Source organism: Salvelinus namaycush, chromosome 35 (assembly GCF_016432855.1).
Source record: "Salvelinus namaycush isolate Seneca chromosome 35, SaNama_1.0, whole genome shotgun sequence".
In the NCBI taxonomy this organism is placed as follows: domain Eukaryota; kingdom Metazoa; phylum Chordata; class Actinopteri; order Salmoniformes; family Salmonidae; genus Salvelinus; species Salvelinus namaycush.
The window spans coordinates 22,381,160-22,402,099 of record NC_052341.1 but is presented as its reverse complement, the minus strand read 5'-3'; the positions used below and the strand labels follow the sequence as shown (position 1 = coordinate 22,402,099).

Sequence of the window (20,940 nt, the reverse complement as noted above, 5' to 3'; positions counted from 1 at the left end):
TCACTTGAGTCATTTTCTATTAAGGTATCTTTACTTTACTCAAGTATGACTGTGAGTACTTTTTCCACCACTGTTAGCTGCTTTATTACTCATGTAATCTAGCTAACAAAACAGCCCCCATTAGCTATCATCATTACATTTTACTTGACCATTTTCACAAAAAAAAATCACCACCCTAAAGACCAAAACAAAGCCCTTGTGGTCTCAGACCTTTCACAGTTCTCCTGTACACAGTCCAGTAAAGCATGAAATGAGAGCACAGACCATTCCTTCCTCAGGGAGCTGCTAGGCAACCACAGATTCTCTCAGCCAGAACCGCTATCTGCCCACCATCGCTCTGTTTGAACTGGAAGTCAAACAACTAACAGAGGAAGAAAAATAACAAGGGATGGACAGGATAAATAATGATGCAACAGTAGAACCTTGGGCAGGCAGACTTTGGGATGTTGTTAGTGAACATACAAAACGATGAAAGAAAACTGAAGTTTCCTAGCACTAGGGGGCAGTGGAGTATCTGTTTTGGAACGACAGACAGGCGATGAGAAGTTGCTCAGGGAACTTGACTGAGAATGTATTCTCTTCTGCAACAGTGGCCTGAGGATATGTTGCAGGAGAGAGTTGAGGGGTGAATGAGCCAATGGGATTCAGCTGATTCTAACACAGTGATGTCTTACCAGGTAACTGTGTTTTTAACCTCAGTCTACCTTGCTGATTAGACTGAATCAACTACACGTACAGTATATAATGCCCTTTCATAAAAGTCCATGCCTGTTGCCAAAAATAAATACACTATAATTTGAGTCAAACGGTACTCCAAGCCGACATTTAGATGACTAATACATAATTTCCTGGTAATTAGCCAGCTAACTAATCAGGCGTTGACAGCTGAAGAAGCCACTACAGGACTGTGTGTGTGTGTGTGTGTGTGTGTGTGTGTGTGTGTGTGTGTGTGTGTGTGTGTGTGTGTGTGTGTGTGTGTGTGTGTGTGTGTGTGTGTGTGTGTGTGTGTGTGTGTGTGTGTGTGTGTGTGTGTGTGTGTGTGTGTGTTTTATCGGTGACGTACAGAAGGTACAAAGAGACACAGCTCCTAAATCCTCACGGAAGCCTCCTCTACCCTCCTCTATCCCTGGACTAATAGGGAAAATTACAATTCTCCATGGCTGTTATTAACATTACGAACAGCACACAGCCTGCGTCTACACTCCTTTTCATAATTACACCACAATAAACACAACTTAGAATCCCGTAATAAAGGTAATCCATACCAATATTTCAATTTGAGGGAAAAGGATGGTAATGTGATTGAATAGTTATCTGGTCGTGATCCAAAGCATATTGCCTTACTAACACTGCAGCATAATGAATGAGGGTGTGTTGTACCTCTACCGATTCACCCTCCCGGATCCGGGATCCTCCTCATCAAAAAAGCTGACTAGCATAGCCTAGCCTAGCGCCACAGGGATATCATATAATATAATTTCATGAAATCACAAGTCCAATACAGCAAATGAAAGATAAACATCTTGTGAATTTTTATGTTTTACAGCGAAAACACAATATGTATTTATATTAGCTCACCACAATAGCCAAACACACAACGCCATGTTTTCACCGCCAACATAGCTTTCACAAAACCCACAAATAGAGATAAAATTAATCACTAACCTTTGAACAACTTCATCAGATGACAGTCTAATAACATCATGTTATACAATACATTTATGTTTTGTTCGAAAATGTGCATATTTATAGGTATAAATCATAGTTTTACATTGCAGCCACCGTCACAAATAGCACCAAAACAGCCAGAATAATTACAGAGAGCAACGTGAAATACATAAATACTCATCATAAAACATTTATGAAAAATACATGTTGTACAGCAAATGAAAGATAAACATCTTGTGAATCCAGCCAATATTTTCTGATTTTTTAAGTGTATTACAGTGAAAACACAATATATATTTATATTAGCTCACCACAATAGCCAAACACACAACGCCATTTAATCACCGCCAACATAGCTTTCACAAAACCCACAAATAGAGATAAAATTAATCACTAACCTTTGAACAACTTCATCAGATGACAGTCTTATAACATCATGTTATACAATACATTTATGTTTTGTTCGAAAATGTGCATATTTAGAGCTACAACTCGTGGTTTTACATTGTGAATACGTAGCCATGATGCACCAAATTGTCCGGAGAAATTTTGGACAGTCACGTAATCTAACCAAAAAACTCATCATAAACTTTACTAAAAAAGACATGTTGTACAGCAAATGAAAGATACACTGGTTCTTAATGCAACCGCTGCGTTAGATTTAAAAAAATAACTTTAGTACAACGTATAGCATGCAATATTGTGAGACAGCGCCCACCAATTCTCCGCCTTATTGGAGCCAACATAAACCACAAAAATACGAAATAACATCATAAATATTCTCTTACCTTTGATGATCTAGTGCAAGGAGTCCTAGTTCCAGAATAAATCGTTGTTTTGTTTTAGAATGTCCATTTCTTCTGTCGAATTAGCAACTTTGGCTAGCCATGTGGAGCGCACATGTCCAAGAACTCTTCGCGCATGGAACGAAAAATTCCAAAATTCACAATAAACGTCGAATAAACTGGTCAAACTCGGTTGAAAATCCATCTTTATGATGTTTTTCTCAAATGTATCCAATAAAGTCCGAGCAGGAGCTTTTCGTCCTTTATATCTAACGCATTTCAGAAGACAATGTGGGGTTCCCTGGTGCGCAGTTGAATACTGCCAAAAGGGCGGACCTGTCACTCCAAAAGCTCTTATTCGGTCTCACATCAAGCTAGACACCCCATTCAACATTCTACTGCCTGTTGACATCTAGTGGAAGGCGTATGAAGTGCATACAGATCCATAAATATAAGGCAATTCAATAGGGAGGCCCTGACACAGAGCCCCATTTTCAGAATTTTCACTTCCTGTTTGGAAGTTTGCTGCCAAATGAGTTCTGTTTTACTCACAGATATAATTCAAACAGTTTTAGAAACTTCAGATTGTTTTCTATCCAATAGTAATAATAATATGCATATTGTATGATCTAGAACAGAGTACGAGGCCGTTTAATTTGGGCACGATTTTTTCCCAAAGTGAAAATAGCGCCCCCTATTAAGAAGACGTTTTAACGGGGGCGGTCGGGTTAGCGTGCTGCCGGTCCTGAGGTGTAAACGGGGACGGTTGGGTTAGCCTGATGCCGGTCTCATGTGTTCTGTGGTGTAATTGCCTGCTCTCTGGGTGATTGGGGCCATAATGAAGGAATAACTCATGTCTGAGACGGGGAGGACATATGAGTCAGGAGACAGCGGTGTGTGTGTGTGTGTCCTTGTCTTATTTCCTGCCCATCCATTAACATTGCTAAATCATGTGGAGGGCATTTCTTGGCTGTCATTTCTTGTCCTGTCATGAACAGAGTCTAATGTAGGCAACTACGTGTAGTGAAATTATACATAGTTTGTGTAAAGGCATCACTCTACTGTCAAGATGTGCTGTATCAGTATTAGCCCTATACTTGTTTAATGATGTTTCTTTTCCTGAACTTATTGTTAAAACATATCTTACTCTTTCCTCTGTAAAGTATTCTATAGAGTTGTGGGGGAGAAATGAGGGAGATGTGGTGGTTAAGCTGATGTGAGAACACCAGATGGACTCACTAGTTCAGTGACAGCGTGGGAGACAGACGTGTAAATCCTGTTATGAGGTCCCATCCTGCGTCTGGGAAGGAGACATCTTCTCTGATTACAGGTGGCTGGCTTTATCCCCTGAGAGAGAGATGTAGAGAGGGAGAGAGATGGAGAGAGAGAGGGGGAGAGAGAGAGAGAGAGAGAGAGAGGGGGAACCCTGAGGTGTGAAATCAGACTGTATTGTCTTGTGTGGGAGGAGAGAGAAGCACGACAATCAGAGAAAACTCTGACCTCAGAACACTCAGAACACTGAGACATACGACTTTCTTAGTTTGTTTGTTTATTCTTTAGTTTGTCAGTTTGTATTGTTTGTTTTTTGGTTTTCAGCCATTGATTCATTGGATTGATTCATTGGATTGATTGATTGATGAATTAATTAATTAATTAATTAATTAATCCATTAATTCATTCATTCATTCATACATTAATTCATTAATACATTCACAAAAACTAGAAAAAAAGGCCAGTGTGATATTTTCTCTGTAACTTAAGATGTTGTGTACATTGTATGGTTCACAACACCAGCAATCTGATCTATCAAAGACAAAGCACACATTCACACATGCTCCTCCTCAAAATAAATGCTGAAAAATTAGGGTTCCTCAAGGGTTCTTTGGGAAGGGTGATGATTCTATTTGGAACCATACTGACCCAAAGCACCCTTTGAGCCTTTCAATGGCTCTTTGTAGTTCAAAACAGGGTTCTTTCCTCTTTATGTGATAATTGAAATGTAGGTGTCACGTTCGTCATAAGGAATGGACCATTGCGCAGCGTGCGTAGAGTTCCACATACTCACCAAACAAAACAAACAAGCACAAACAAAACGTGACGTTCTGGACTACTCACAGGCAGCTACACAAACACAAGATCCCACAAAGCACAAAGGGGAAATGGCTGCCTAAATATGATCCCCAATCAGAGACAACGATAAACAGCTGCCTCTGATTGGGAACCATAACAGGCCAACATCGACATATAAACGCCTGGATGACCCACCCTAAATCACACCCCGACCTAACCAACATAGAGAATAAAAGCTCTCTATGGTCAGGGCGTGACAGTAGGGGCGAAGGCTCATTACAATATTGTCGGGCATGGTTTGTTCACAGCTCTTTTTGTACAACCATGAGTGAGAGTGTCATTCCAGTTTATCTGTTGTGTTATGTTAAGGATAGAGGGAAAGATAAATGGAGCGAAGCACAGATCGATCCTTCATGAAAACCTGCTCCAGAGCGCTCAAGACCTCAGACTGGGGCGAAGGTTCATCTTCCAACAGGACAACGACCCCAAGCACACAGCCAAGACAATGCAGGAGTGGCTTCAGAACAAGTCTCTGAATGTCCTTGAGTGACCCAGCCAAAGCCCGGACTTGAACACATTCGAATATCTCTGGAGATACCTAAAAATAGCTGTGTAGCAATGCTTCCCATCCATCCTGACAGAGTTTAAGAGGATCTGCAGAGAAGAATGAGAGAAACTCCCCAAGTACAGGTGTGCCAAGCTTGTAGCATTATACCCAAGAAGACTTGAAGCTGTAAAAACTGCCAAAGGTGCTTCAACAAAGTACTGAGTAATACTTATGTAAATGTGATATTTCCGTTTTTTATTTTTAATACAGTTGCAAGAATTTCTAAAAAACTGTTTTTGCTTTGTCATTAATGGGTATTGTGTGTAGATGGATTAAATATTTATTTTCCTCATCAATTTTTGAATGAGGCTGTAACTTAACATAATGTGGGAAAAGTATAGGGGTCTGGAAACAGGAGACAAAGGGCTGTGAGACATGGGTTTGATCCTAGACACATGAAAAGTGTGATGTATACGGAGGGTAAAGGGCAACAGAAGATGAACTGCAGAGGGGCTAAGTATCTTGAAGATGGGGAAAGTGCCGATAAACTGGGGGGAAGTTTGTGGGACCCGGAAGAAGGGATTTCGGGTTGACAGCCATACCATATGCCCGAGATGATACCGGGGAGCCCGGGGTCCGGTGGCGGTCCGCTTGTTGTCGATACCTGGAGGTGGTGTTGAGAAGAGCCAACCGGGCTCTCTTCCAGGTACAACGACAGCAGCGGACAAACATCTGGGCCGAGGGTACGCCGATCTCTTCCTCTTGCTCCGGGAAGAGCTGGGGCTGAAAACCCAGGGAACACTCAAACGGCGAGAGACCCGTGGCAGAGCAAGGAAGGGTGTTGCGGGCATATTCGACCCACACTAGTTGCGGGCTCCAGGTGGTTGGGTTGGGGGAGACCGGGCAGCGACAGAGTCGTCTCCAGGTCTTGGTTGGCTTGCTCCGGCTGGTCGTTGGACTGTGGATGGAACCCGGAGGACAGGCTGGCCGACGACTCAATGAGTGTGCAGAACGCCTTCCAGAACCGGGACGAGAACTGAGAGTCCATGGATCCGGAAGACGTGCTGCACCATGAGCTGGGACATCTCTTTGGCAGAGGGTAGCTTGGGGAGAGGAATGAAAGTGGGCGGCTTTGGAAAACTGATCCACTATTGTCAGGATGGCAGTGTTGCCATCAGACGGTGGAGACCCGTGACAAAGTTCAGGGATATGTGAAACCAGGGAAGGTGAGGAACAGGCAGAGGTTGAAGGAGACCAGCCAGAGCTTGCTGGGGAGTCTTGTTCTGCGTACAGATCGTGCATGCAGCGACGAACGCAGAGACATCAGGAACCGTGGTAGGCCACCAATAGCGTTGTCGCACAAAGGCCAGGGTCCGACGGGAGCCCGTGTGGCAGGCAAGCTTGGAGGTGTGGGCCCACTCCAGGACTGAGGAGCGGACAGTGTCAGGAACAAACATCCAGTTATCTGGGTCCCCCCCCCCCCGGGGTTCGGCTGGGAACGCTGCGACTCAGGAACCTGCTTCCATATTCCCCAGCTGAGTGCCGTCGCCAGGCACAAGGTGGGAAAGATGGTCTCGGGTTCCAGGGGTGTAGCCAAAGGGCTATAGCGGCATGACAGCACATCCGGCTTGACATTCTTGGATCCTGGTCAGTATGAGAGTGAGAAGTTGAACCGGGTGAAAAGCAGGGCCCACCTAGCTTTCCTGGAATTGAGACGCTTGGCGGTGCAGAGATATTCCAGGTTCTTGTGGTCTGTCCACACAATGAATGGATGTTCTGCTCCCTCCAAGCCAGTGCCTCCAACGCCATCTTCACCGAGAGAAGCTCACAATTTCTCTCCGTGGCGTTGAGGCGTTGGGAGAAGAAGGTGCAGGGATGTAACTTGAGGTCCAGGGCAGAACGCTGGGACAGAATAGCCCCCACTCTGACATCCGAAGCATCCGAAGCATCGGCCTCCACCACAAACTGCCAGGACGGGTCAGGATGAACCAAGATGGGAGCTGTGGTGAAACAGTGTTTGAGGTCCCGGAACGCCCGGTCAGCAGCTGAGGACCACGTGAACAGAACCTTGGGAGAGGTGAGTGCAAACAGGGGGGAAGCCAGGGTGCTGTAACCCCGGATAAAGTGGCGATAAAAATAGGCGAATCCCAGGAAACGTTGCAGTTGCACTCTGAATGTAGGCTGAGGCCAATCTACCACCACTCTCACCTTCCCGGGATCCATCTGTACACTCCCTGCAGCGATGATGTAACCCAGGAAGGGGATGTAGGAGTGATGGAATTCCCACTTCTTTGCTTTCACAAAAAGCTGGTTCTCCAGAAGGCGTTGGAGAACCTGTCAGACGTGGAGCACGTGTTTGTTGGAGAAAATTAGGATGTTGTCGAGGTAGATGAAGACAAACCGGTTCAACATGTCACGGAGAACATCATTCACCAGAGCCTGGAACACAGCAGGGGCATTGGTAAGGCCAAATGGCATGACCAGATACTCGTAGTGACCGCTGGCCGTGTTGAAGGCAGTCTTCCACTCGTCCCCTTCCCATATCCGCACCAGGTGGTAGGCGTTCCGTAGGTCCAGCTTGGAGAACACGGTGGCCCCCTGGAGCGGCTCGAAAGCCGAGGAGATGAGTGGTAGTGGATAGCGGTTCTTCACCGTGATGTCGTTGAGGCCCTAGTAGTTGATGCACAGGCACAGGGTTTTGTCTTTCTTCCCCACAAAGAGAAACCCTGTGCCGGTGGGGGAGGCACAAGGACGGACGAACCCTGCAACTAGGGAGTCCTCAATGTAGGTCTCCATAGCCTTGGTCTCCGGAACCGACAGAGTACAGTCGTCCCCGTGGTGGAGTGGTGCCTGGGAGAAGGTTGATCCCGCAGTCACAGGGTCGGTGTGGTTGAAGAAAAGTGGCCTGGGCTTTACTGAACACCTCCCGGAGGTCCTGGTACTCCACGGGAATGGCAAAGAGGTCCAGGGCAACTTCAGAGCCCCCGAGAAGACGTCCGGGGACAGGCTGCACTGACTTCAGGCAATGAGCGTGGCAGAACGGGCTCCAGCCCATGATGGCACCAGCAGACCAGTCAATAAGGGGATTGTGCCACTGGAGCCGAGAGAATCCCAATACCCTTGGAACCTGAGGAGACTTAATAAGCAGGAATTGGATCATCTCGCTGTGGTTCCTTGACACACGTAGGTTGATGGGGGTGGTATTGTGGGTGACCTGGTCTATAGAGCGCCCATCCAGCGCACTAATGTCCATGGGAATGGAGAGGGGCTGAGTGGGGATGCCTAGCTCGGACGCCAGCATTGCGTCCATAAAGCTCTCATCGCCCTCCGAGTCGATGCGCACCCGGAGAGATTTCGACTTCGGAGACTCTCGGGGGGACTCGGGTAGCCTCGGGATCTCTCAGCAATGGAGCAGTCAGGGACTTCTGGGATGTCTCAGAGGCGAGGTGGAAGCCTTGGGTGGCCGAGTGAAATTGAACCTCCTCTCCTTCCTTCGCTCCCGCAGTCACCCATCGATCCGAATGGTCAAGGCGATGAGCGAGTCGAAATCCGTTGGTAGTTCCCGGGCTGCAAGCTCGTTCTTTACTTCCTCCGATACTCCATGCAGGAACATGTCGAACAATGCTTCCGGGTTCCAGGCACTCTCAGCCGCCAACGTGCGAAAATACACCACGTAGTCTGCCACTCTACGGTAGTCTTGATGTAGCTGGAGCAGCTTATGAGCAGCCTCTCATCCGGACAACGGAGAATCAAACACTTTCCGAACTTCCTCTACGAACTCCTCCAGACTGAGGCAGACGGTGGACTGTTGCTCCCACACCGTCGTGGCCCAGGCGAGTGCCCTCCCAGACATTAACGTTATGATGTACGCTATCCTCGAACTGTCCGGGGGGACGAAGAAGACTGCAGCTCGAAAATAAGGGAGTACTGGAAGAGAAAAGCAGGTTTGGGAATCTCCAGCGTAGCGCTCCGGAGGAGGTAAGCGGGGTTATCGGGACACTGGGTTAGGCTGGGAGATTACTGGTGTGACCCGCTGCCCAGTGGGGAATCTCCGGAATTGCTCCAGCAATGTATCGAATGCCTGGTCATGTGGAGTGGAGTCCCTCTATAAGACATTGTTGTAACTCCTCGTGTCTTCCAATGATGGGCTTCTTGCAGGGAGACAGCATTGTGGAGCTGGTCTGAGTCTGCAGGGCCAGTTCGTACTGTCACGTTTCAGGAGAAGACCCAGACAGTGTCGAAGTAACAAAAGTTTATTACTAGAACAGGGGGCAGGCAAAACGACAGGTCAAGGGCAGGCAGAGGGCAGTAATCCAGATCAGAGTCCATAAGGTACAGAACGGTAGGCAGTCTCGGGGTAAGGGCAGGCAGAGGTCAACAATCCAGGGTGGTGTGACAAGGTACAGAACGGTAGGCAGGCTCAGGCTCGGGGTCAGGGTCATGGTCAAAACCGGGAAAACCAGAAAACAGGAACTAGAAAAAGACCGGTGCAAGGGGAAAACCGCTGGTAGACTTGGCCAACAAAATGAACTGGCAAACGACAAACAGAGAACAAAGGTATAAATACACTGGGGAAAATGGAGAAGATGGGCAACACCTGGAGGGGGTGGAGACAAGAACAAAGACAGGTGAAACAGATCAGGGTGTGACATACAGGTTACATTTATAATCTTATGAGCATTGTTCTTTATAGAACCTTCAAAAAAAGGTTCCATGTAGCACAAAAAATGATTCCGCTATGGTTATAAGCCAAATATGTAACGAGTATTACCGAAGGTGGCTTCCCTTCCTGTTCGAGTGGCGCTCGGCGGTCGTCGTCGCCGGTCTACTAGCTGCCACCGATCCTTTTTTCCTTTTCGTTTGGTTTTGACTAATTGTTTTCACCTGTTTATTGTTTGGTTGTTAGGGTGGGCTATTTAAGTTTGTTTAGCCCGCTTCTGTTTGTGCGGGCTTGTCTTTCTGTTTTGTATGAGGTTGTTCGTTTGATTTTGGGGTTTTCCACAGTCTGGATTTATTTTTCCAGTGTGTACTTTATTCAAGTGGATTTTTACACCAATGTTTTGATGTTACCAGTTGTTTTTCTGGTTGGACATTAAAGAGTGGTTTTTCCCCATATCTTTGCTCTCTGCGCCTGACTCCTCACAATTTTCCTCATTGTTCGTAACAGAAGCCCGCACCTACATATGGAGCCAGCAGGAGCAGCGACCACCCCTCTCCCCACGATGGAGGAGAGAGTCCTTCATCACACGTCCATCCTCCATCGCATCGGATCAGCTATGGATCAAATGATGGAGAGGATGGATCGTTGGGAGAGGAGTGGTCTCCCTACTACCCCACCTACCCTCCCTCCAGCAACTATACCATCTCCTCCAGCGGGATCCGGTGCCAGCGCTTTGCGTATTACGCCTCCAAGTCAGTACGATGGAGCGGCGGCGGGGTGCCAGGGATTCCTGCTACAATTAGATCTGTACCTGGCCACCGTTCGACCAGCTCCCTCGGACGAAGAGAGCGAGGGTGTCCTCGTCTCCTGCCTGACGGGTAGAGCCCTAGAGTGGGCCAATGCGGTCTGGAACGGGCCCGACTCAGCGAGGGGCCACTACCCGGAGTTCACCCGCCGTTTTCGGGCCGTGTTCGATCACCCTCCAGATGGCCGAGCGGCGGGTGAGAGATTGTTCTATCTCCGACAGGGGACGAGGAGCACGCAGGACTTCGCGCTGGATTTCCGGACCTTGGCCGCTGGAGCAGGGTGGAACGACAGGGCCCTGATAGACCATTACAGGTGTAGCCTGAGAGAGGACGTCCGCAGAGAGCTGGCTTGTCGGGACACTACGCTCAGTTTGGATGAACTAATAGACATGTCTATCCGGTTAGACCATCTGCTAGCTGCTCGCGGACGTTCTGAAAGGGTCCTGTCAGTTCCACCTCCTGACCCTCCTGCTCCCATCCCGATGGAGCTAGGAGGGGCAGCATCTAGGGAGATCGGAGGAGGAGGCTCCTCCTGTACCAGTTGTGGCCGAAGAGGGCACACTTCTGGTCGGTGCTGGAGGAGTCCATCTGGGAATCAAGAGGGCAGGCAGAACACTCCTCGGTCACCTCAGGTGAGTCAGCACCACACTCTCCCAGAGCTTCCTGTTGGTCACATGTTTTTGTTAATATGTTTCCTTAAATTTTTTCCCTCTCTCCAGCATAAGGCGCTAGTCGATTCAGGCGCAGCTGGGAACTTTATAGATCGCGGACTCGCTCAGAAGTTGAGGATTCCGTTAGTTAAGGTAGAACCCCCCTTCCCTGTGCACTCCTTAGATAGTCGACCATTAGGGTCAGGGCTGGTCAGGGAGGCCACAATTCCTTTGGAGATGATTACGCAGGGGAATCATAAGGAACGGATTAGTCTGTTCCTTATCGATTCACCTGCGTTTCCGGTGGTGCTGGGGATTCCCTGGCTGGCTATTCACATTCCGAAGATTTCGTGGAGACAGGGAGCTCTACAGGGGTGGTCTGATGAGTGTTCAGGCAGGTGTGTAGGAGTTTCCATCGGTGCGACAACGGTGGAGAGTCCAGACCAGGTTTCCACCGTGCGCATTCCCGCTGAGTATGCCGATTTGGCTATCGCTTTCAGTAAAAAGAAGGCGACCCAATTACCACCCCATCGACAGGGGGATTGCGTGATAAACCTCCAGGTAAACGCTGCACTACCCAGGAGTCATGTGTATCCTTTGTCCCAGGAGGAGACATTGGCTATGGAGACATATGTCACGGAAGCTCTTGGACAGGGATTCATTCGGCCCTCCATGTCACCCGTCTCCTCGAGTTTCTTTTTTGTGAAGAAAAAGGATGGTGGGTTGCGTCCGTGTATTGATTATCGAGATCTCAATTCCATCACGGTGGGTTTTAGTTACCCACTACCTCTCATCGCTACGGCAATGGAATCATTCCACGGAGCACGGTTCTTCACGAAACTGGACCTCAGGAGCGCGTATAATCTGGTGCGTATTCGGGGAGGAGATGAGTGGAAAACCGCGTTTAGTACCACATCGGGCCATTATGAGTACCTCGTCATGCCGTACGGGTTAAAGAATGCTCCAGCTGTCTTTCAATCCTTTGTTGACGAGATTCTCAGAGACCTGCACGGACAGGGTGTGGTGGTGTATATTGATGATATTTTGATCTACTCCGCTACACGAGCCGCGCATGTGTCTCTGGTGCGCAAGGTTCTTGGGCGACTGCTGTAATGAATGACCTGTACGTGAAGGCGGAGAAATGTGAGTTTTTCAAACAAGCCGTTTCCTTCCTGGGTTATCGCATTTCCAGCTCGGGGGTGGTAATGGAGGGTGACCGCATAAAAGCCGTGCGTAATTGGCCGACTCCGACCACGGTAAAGGAGGTGCAGCGGTTCTTAGGGTTTGCCAATTACTACCGGAGGTTTATCCGGGGTTTTGGTCAGGTAGCAGCTCCTATTACCTCACTGCTGAAGGGGGGGCCGGTGCGTTTGCAGTGGTCAGCAGAGGCGGACGGAGCCTTCCGTAGGTTGAAGGTGCTGTTTACCGAGGCGCCAGTGTTGGCGCATCCGGACCCATCTTTGGCGTTCATAGTAGAGGTGGACGCATCCGAGGCTGGGGTTGGAGCTGTGCTCTCACAGCGCTCGGGTACGCCACCAAAACTCCGCCCCTGTGCTTTTTTTTTCGAAGAAGCTCGGGCCAGCGGAGCGGAATTATGATGTGGGGGATAGGGAGTTGTTGGCTATGGTTAAGGCCCTGAAGGTGTGGAGACACTGGCTTGAGGGGGCTAAACACCCTTTCCTCATCTGGACTGACCACCGTAACCTGGAGTATATCCGATCAGCTAAGAGACTGAATCCGCGTCAGGCAAGGTGGGTCATGTTTTTCACCAGATTTAGTTTTACGATCTCTTATAGACCAGGTTCCCTAAACACTAAGGCCGACGCGCTGTCTCGCCTCTATGACTCAGAGGACCGGTCCATCGATCCTACTCCCATCATTCCGGCGGCCAAGTTGGTGGCACCAATAGTATGGGAGGTGGACGCGGACATCGAGCGGGCGTTAAGGGAGGAACCTGCGCCTCCACAGTGCCCGGAGGGTCGTAGGTACGTACCGCTCGCTGTTCGTGATCAATTGATTTGATGGGCTCATAGTTTACTCTCGTCAGGTCACCCGGGTATTTCGAGGACAGTGCGAGGTCTTAGGGGGAAGTACTGGTGGCCCACCTTGGAGAGGGATGTGCGATTCTATGTCTCTTCCTGTTCGGTATGCGCTCAGAGTAAGGCTCCTAGGCACCTGCCTCGAGGGAAGTTACAACCCCTCCCCGTTCCACAACGGCCGTGGTCCCATCTTTCGGTGGATTTTCTGACTGACCTTCCCCCATCTCAGGGAAACACTACGATCCTGGTCGTTGTGGATCGGTTCTCTAAGTCCTGCCGTCTTATCCCGTTGCCCGGTCTCCCTACGGCCCTGCAGACTGCGGAGGCACTATTTACCCATGTCTTCCGGCACTACGGGGTGCCCGAGGATATCGTTTCTGATCGGGGTCCCCAGTTCACTTCCAGAGTATGGAGGGCGTTTATGGAGCATTTGGGGGTCTCGGTCAGCCTGACCTCGGGGTATCACCCGGAGAGTAATGGGCAGGTGGAGAGAGTGAACCAGGAGGTGGGTAGGTTTCTGCGGTCGTATTGCCAGGACCGGCCAGGGGAGTGGTCAAGATACATCCCCTGGGCAGAGATTGCCCAGAACTCACTAAGCCACTCCTCTACCAACATGTCACCATTTGAGTGTGTGTTGGGGTACCAGCCGGTTCTGGCACCATGGCATCAGAGTCAGACCGAGGCTCCTGCGGTGGAGGAGTGGGTACAGCGCTCTAATGAGACCTGGAGAGCCGTCCAGGAGTCTCTGCGTCAGGCGAGTAGACGGCAGAAGAAGAGCGCTGACCGTCACCGCAGTGAGGCCCCCGTGTTTGCACCGGGGGATAGGGTCTGGCTCTCGACCCGAAACCTGCCCCTCCGCCTGCCCTGCCGGAAGCTGGGTCCGCAGTGTGTAGGGCCATTTAAAGTCCTGAGGAGAATAAACGAGGTGTGTTACCGATTGTTACTTCCTTCGTATTATCGTATTAACCCCTCGTTTCATGTGTCTCTCCTCAGGCCGGTGGTAGCTGGTCCCATGCAGGAAGGTGAGGTTCCGGAGGTCCCTCCGCCCCCTCTGGACATAGAGGGGCCCCCGGCGTACACGATACGGTCCATTCTGGACTCCAGACGCCGGGTGAGGGGCCTACAGTACCTCGTGGACTGGGAGGGGTACGGTCCGGAGGAGAGGTGCTGGGTCCCGGTGGGGGATATATTGGATCCATCTATGCTGAGTGAGTTCCATCGCCTCCATCCGGATCGCCCTGCGCCTCGGCCCCCGGGTCGTCCTCGAGGCCGGCGTCGGCGCGCTGCGGGAGCTGCGCGTCAGGAGGGGGGTACTGTAACGAGTATTACCGAAGGTGGCTTCCCTTCCTGTTCGAGTGGCGCTCGGCGGTCGTCGTCGCCGGTCTACTAGCTGCCACCGATCCCTTTTTCCTTTTCGTTTGGTTTTGACTAATTGTTTTCACCTGTTTATTGTTTGGTTGTTAGGGTGGTGCTATTTAAGTTCGTTTAGCCCGCTTCTGTTTGTGCGGGCTTGTCTTTCTGTTTTGTATGAGGTTGTTCGTTTGATTTTGGGGTTTTCCACAGTCTGGATTTATTTTTCCAGTGTGTACTTTATTCAAGTGGATTTTTACGCCAATGTTTTGATGTTACCAGTTGTTTTTCTGGTTGGACATTAAAGAGTGGTTTTTCCCCATATCTTTGCTCTCTGCGCCTGACTCCTCACAATTTTCCTCATTGTTCGTAACAAAATAACCCTTATTTGGCACTTTTTAGTGTATAAAATACCAAACTGTCATTTGAACAGATCAGTTTGAAATGATTAAACTCAACATTTTTATTTTTTAAATTTTATTTCACCTTTATTTAACCAGGTAGGCTAGCTGAGAACAAGTTCTCATTTGCAACTGCGATCTGGCCAAGATAAAGCAAAGCAGTTCGACACATAAAACAACACAGAGTTACACATGGAATAAACAAACATACAATCAATAATACAGTAGAAAAATCTATATACAGCATGTGCAAATGAGGTAGGATAAGAGAGGTAAGGCAATAAATAGGCCATGGTGGAAAAGTAATTACAATATAGCAATTAAACACTGGAATGGTAGGATGTGCAGAAGATGAATGTGCAAGTTGAGATACTGGGGTGCAAAGGAGCAAGATAAATAAATAAATACAGTATGGGGATGAGGTAGATTGGATGGGCTTTACAGATGAGCTATGTACAGGTGCAGTGATCTGTGAGCTGCTCTGATTGCTGGTGCTTAAAGCTAGTGAGGGAGGTAAGAGTTTCCAGCTTCAGAGATTTTTGCAGTTCGTTCCAGTCATTGGCAGCAGAGAACTGGAAAGAGAGGCGGCCAAAGGAAGAATTGGCTTTGGGGGTGACCAGTGAGATATACCTGCTGGAGCGTGTGCTACGGGTGGTTGCTGCTATGGCGGGGCTTTACCTAGCAGAGACTTGTAGATGACCTGGAGCCAGTGGGTTTGGCGACGAGTATGAAGCAAGGGCCAGCCAACGACATCATACAGGTCGCAGTGGTGGGTAGTATATGGGGCTTTGGAGACAAAACGGATGGCACTGTGATAGACTGCATCCAACATTGACTCGATAAGATAAATATAGAGTTATGACAGACTTATTCCTTCATTGATTCACCCCAGCTGTCATTGAGGGGTCAGACTTTATGAGAATTTACAGTCTGATTCCCACAACTATAATTACTTAATCAGTTCTTCTCAATCTTACATAAAATTATGGTGTGGTTAACTTTAAGACCAGTAGTCATAATTACAGTATATCAATTCTTACTGAGATATATCAAGGCTTTTAGATGCGGGGATGAGTTCTTTATTTCTGCTGCTGAATTTTAGATCATTAATTTTGCAACACCGCAATCTTTAAGCACCATCACAATTGGAGGTTGTTGTGGTTTCATTAAGTTCATAATACAGGAAGGACAATCCAACTTCATCTAGAAGTAATGAATATGCTCTTTGCCATTTTGAATGGGATAACTTTATACAGTATATCATCCATTAAGTATTCATGTGTGGAGACGGTAATGATTTTCATTTTCTCAGTCATAAACTCAATTATAAACCGATAAAACTTTCAGACATTGGTTTGGGTTGTTTGTGCCTTAGGACAATAAACAGTGCAGCAATCACACCTTGGGTGTCAATGACAATTATTTAGGTCAGGGGTGCACAACTCCAGTCCTCGAGGCCTACACTCTAGATTGTTGTTGCTCCCTGGCACGTAATTGATCAATTAATGTCACTGATTGCCTAGAGAGTCTTTATAAGTATGTGATTAAAAGCTAATTAAGATATTTACCTTATTTGGCCACGAGTTTGCAGTTACTTTAAAAGGGCATTTTGCTTTGTACATTGCTGACATTTAAAACACATCTGCTGTTCTATATTCTCCATCATAGAAGTTTGTACCTATGATTTGTATCAGAGAAGCCCTGTTTTCAGCCAAGCCAAGACATACAATATACAGTACCAGTCAAAATGATGACAACTTTGCACACTCTTGCCATTCTCTCAACCAGCTTCATGAAGTAGTCACCTGGAATGCATTTCAATTAACAGGTGTGCCTTGTTAAAAGTTCATTTGTGGAATTTCTTTCCTTATTTGAGCCAATCAGTTGTGTTGTGACAAAGAAGGGTTGGTATACAGACGATAGCCCTATTTGCTAAAAGACCAAGTCCATATTATGGCAAGAACAGCTCAAATAAGCAAAGAGAAACAACAGTCCATCATTACTTTAAGACAATGGAAAACTTTGAACGTTTCTTCAAGTGCAGTTGCAAAAACCATCAAGCGCTATGATGAAACTGTCTCTCAAGAGGACCACCACAGGAAAGGAAGACCCAGAGTTACCTCTGCTGCAGAGGATAAGTTCATTAGAGTTACCAGCCGTAGAAATAAATAAATGCTTCACAGAGTTCAAGTAAAAGACACATCTCAACAAGTGCCCAGCATACATGGGAACTCCTTCAAGACTGTTGGAAAAGCATTCCTCATGAAGCTGGTTAAGAGAATGCCAAGAGTATGCAAAGCTGTCATCAAGGCAAAGGGTGGCTACTTTAAATAATCTAAAATCTAAAATATATTTTATTTGTTTAACACTTTTTTGGTTACTACATGATTCCATATGTGTTATTTCAAAGTTTTGATGTCTTCCCTATTATTCTACAATGTAGAAAATAGTACAAATAATATTTTATAATATTTTTTATTATTATTAACAAAACAAATACAAAAACAGAAATATATAAAAAAAAGAGTACATAAACCTATTACATATCGAGATACATTTTCAATTTGTCAAAAAGTTTTATGGTACGTATTGCTTTTTTGTGTTTCCAAACTTTTGACTGGTACTGTTTATAGGCCTACAGTAGTATACTTCAGTTACTGTGGTAAGTGATTTCTTACTCTGGTCCATGTATAACAGTCCATGTAGAGCATGTTGACTTGATTATGGAAAGTGCAAAACTTTTTGCAACCCCCATACCGAATTGATCATGGTCCAAAGCTTTTTTATTACTTTGTAATAACATGTTTTGGGGGATCAGTTCATACAGAAGTTTGGAGATATCCTCTACTTCCTCAGAAACCCGGGTCCGGGAGCACCCCCACCAGTAAAAAAGCTGACTAGCATAGGCTAGCATAGCGTCACAAGTAAATAGTAGCATCTAAATATCATTAAATCACAAGTCCAAGACACCAGATGAAAGATACACATCTTGGTAATCAAGCCATCATTTCTGATCTTTAAAATGTTTTACAGGGAAGACACAATATGTAAATCTATTAGCTAACCACGTTAGCAAAAGACACCATTTTTTTTTACTCCACCAGTTTTTGACTCCATCAGTAGCTATCACAAATTCGACCAAATAAAGATATAAATAGCCACTAACCAAGAAACAAATTCATCAGATGACAGTCTGATAACATATTTATTGTATAGCATATGTTTTGTTAGAAAAATGTGCATATTTCAGGTATAAATCATAGTTTACCATTGCAGCCACCATCACAACTCGACTAGAATAACTACAGAGAGCAACGTGTATTACCTAATTACTCATCATAAAACATTTCTTAAAAATACACAGCGTACAGCAATTGAAAGACACAGATCTTGTGAATCCAGACAATATTTCAGATTTTCTAAGTGTTTTACAGCGAAAACACAATATAGCGTTATATTAGCTTAGCACAGTAGCAAACCAAACAACAGCATTGATTCCAGCCAAACATAGCGATAACGTATTCACCACCAAAATATATTAATTTTCACTAACCTTCTCAGAATTCTTCAGATGACAGTCCTGTAACATCATATTACACAATGCATATAGAGTTTGTTCGAAAATGTGCATATTTAGCGGCACAAATCGTGCTTATACAATGAGAAAAGTTGCCAAGCTGCCCAGAAAATTTTGGGCGCCATCTTGGAGAGTCACCTAGTCTAATCAATAAATAATCATAAACTTGACTAAAAAATACAGGGTGGACAGCAATTGAAAGACAAATTAGTTCTTAATGCAATCGCTGAATTACATTTTTAAAATTAACCTTAGTGCGCAATACAGGGTGCAATACAGGCTGCGATAACGCAAGGCTACACGGCAAATAATGGCGTCTTATGCATTTTACTTTTTCAACAGAACAACGAATTATCAGCATAAATAGTACTTACTATTAGCTGAACTCCCATCAGAATCTTGGGAAAGGTGTCCGTTGGCCAAAAGAATCGTTGCTGGGTTGGAGAATGTTTCCTTCCACGTTGCAATTAGCAGTACACAATGGCATTCGAGAGAGAGATACCCAACTCAATACAACGTCAGAAAATGAAATGCCCGAAAATCGCAATATACTGACATAAACTGATATAAATCGGTTTAAAATAACAAGATTATGATGTCTTTAAAGCCTATATCGAATAAAAACAGAGCCGGATATATCTAGTTTCTAAAACCAGAGCTTCTAAAAAGACATGCCAAGACCCTTTCTGCGTCAGCGCGAAGATCCAAAAGGGTGGACACCTCGATTCCAATCAATTTATCAACTTTGGGACCTACGTAGAAACTCCATTTCAACTCTCCCTATTCGCTAACAACCAGGGGAAGGCGTATGCAGTGCATCTCAACCAATAGAGGACAGGCAAATTAATACACAGGTCTGGGAACAGCCAGCAAAATTCTGCACTCTGACATACACATAGGAAAATTGCTCTAAGTCGAGTTCTGTTTCACCCACAGATATAATTCAAACGGTTTTAGAAACTAGAGAGTGTTTTCTATCCAATAGTAATAATAATATGCATATTGTACGAGCAAGAATTGAGTACGAGGCAGTTTAATTTGGATACGAATTTGTGCTATGTCGAAATGGCACTCCCCTAGTGGCAAGAAGATATGCTGTATGCGTTGCCAGCTGGTGCATCATCAGGGTTGCAGTGCAGATGATGGTCAAAGATAGACAGAGAGAGAGAGAGAGAGAGAGAGAGAGAGAGAGAGAGAGAGAGAGAGAGAGAGACAGAGACAGAGACAGAGACAGAGACAGAGACAGAGACAGAGACAGAGAGAGAGAGAGAGAGAGAGAGAGAGAGAGAGAGGGTCACGTTCTGACCTTTATTTCCTTCGGGGTTTTTTTTAGTATGGTCAGGGCGTGAGTTGGGGTGGGCAGTCTATGTGTATTTTTCTATGTTGGGGTTTTGTGTTCGGCCTGGTATGATTCTCAATCAGAGGCAGCTGTCAATCGTTGTCCCTGATTGAGAATCATACTTAGGTAGCCTGGGTTTCACTTTTGGTTGGTGGGTGTTTGTTTCCGTGATCAGAGTGTCGCCATACGGTACTGTTTCGTTTGATTATCGTTTATTGTTTTTGTTCCTGTGTTCAGTTTTACCACGCTGCGCGTTGGTCCTCCTCTCTTTCTCCTGAAGACGAGAGAGAGAGAGAGAGAGAGAGAGAGAGAGAGAGAGAGAGAGAGAGGATGCCTGAATTTTGGCAAGAGACTACTCAGACTTTGCAGTCTTGTCCACTGACTCACTAGCTGAGGGGGATTAGTACAGTGCCAAGCTAAAATGGTGGGCTGGTTATTCTAACAGCTTCATTGAAGGACAAATTGTGACCGAGGCGACAGTTTGCTGCAAAAAAATCTCAGCATGACTCAATACTCTGTGTGTGTGTGTTGCATCAGCTGCACCCTCACACACAAACACACGCACACACACACACACACACACACACCCAAGAGCATAGAAAACAGTGAAATTATTAAAGGTTAGAAAGGAGGACACAAACAGAATAATTATTGGGGCTCTTGTATAACACAAAGCAAAAGCCTCAACATAAAGAGGGATTTAAATCTGTGAATTCTGAATTCTCTCAGTGCACAGGGATCCAAAGCTGGATCTTTGACACACTGTAAATAGAAAGTCTCAAAACATGTAAAAGCTGCGCACCTAAGCTGAGATCTGGGGTTTGGAGGGTGTTTGAATCTGAAACCAATGTACATTTTTTAATACACAGAATGTGTTTTGAAACACAAATGAAGCACTCTGAAACACCCAAAGTGGTTCTTTAATGTAAATATTGGTGTTTTTAAGAGTGTTGTGAAAACACTTTTTGGGGTTTCAGTGCATGTAACAGGCCACATCAAAACACAAAAACTGTGTTTCTCGTACAATCAATGATGTAGAAATGCAAAT

At 46.2% G+C, this 20,940-nt stretch overlaps 1 protein-coding gene across 1 annotated transcript in view; it reads right to left on the bottom strand.

Moving 5' to 3' along the window:
* The window catches only part of LOC120029638 (glucagon-like peptide 2 receptor), a 40,751-nt gene extending 32,380 nt beyond the window's left edge, over window positions 1-8,371 (bottom strand). The window contains exons 1-4 of the mRNA XM_038974926.1: window positions 8,254-8,371; window positions 7,889-8,043; window positions 7,279-7,404; window positions 5,673-5,853 (exon numbers count right to left, since the gene is read on the bottom strand). Of these exons, the coding sequence (XP_038830854.1) occupies window positions 5,673-5,853; window positions 7,279-7,404; window positions 7,889-8,043; window positions 8,254-8,371 (580 nt within the window). The remainder of the gene's footprint in view (window positions 1-5,672; window positions 5,854-7,278; window positions 7,405-7,888; window positions 8,044-8,253) is intronic.
* Between the last annotated feature and the right edge of the window lie 12,569 nt (window positions 8,372-20,940).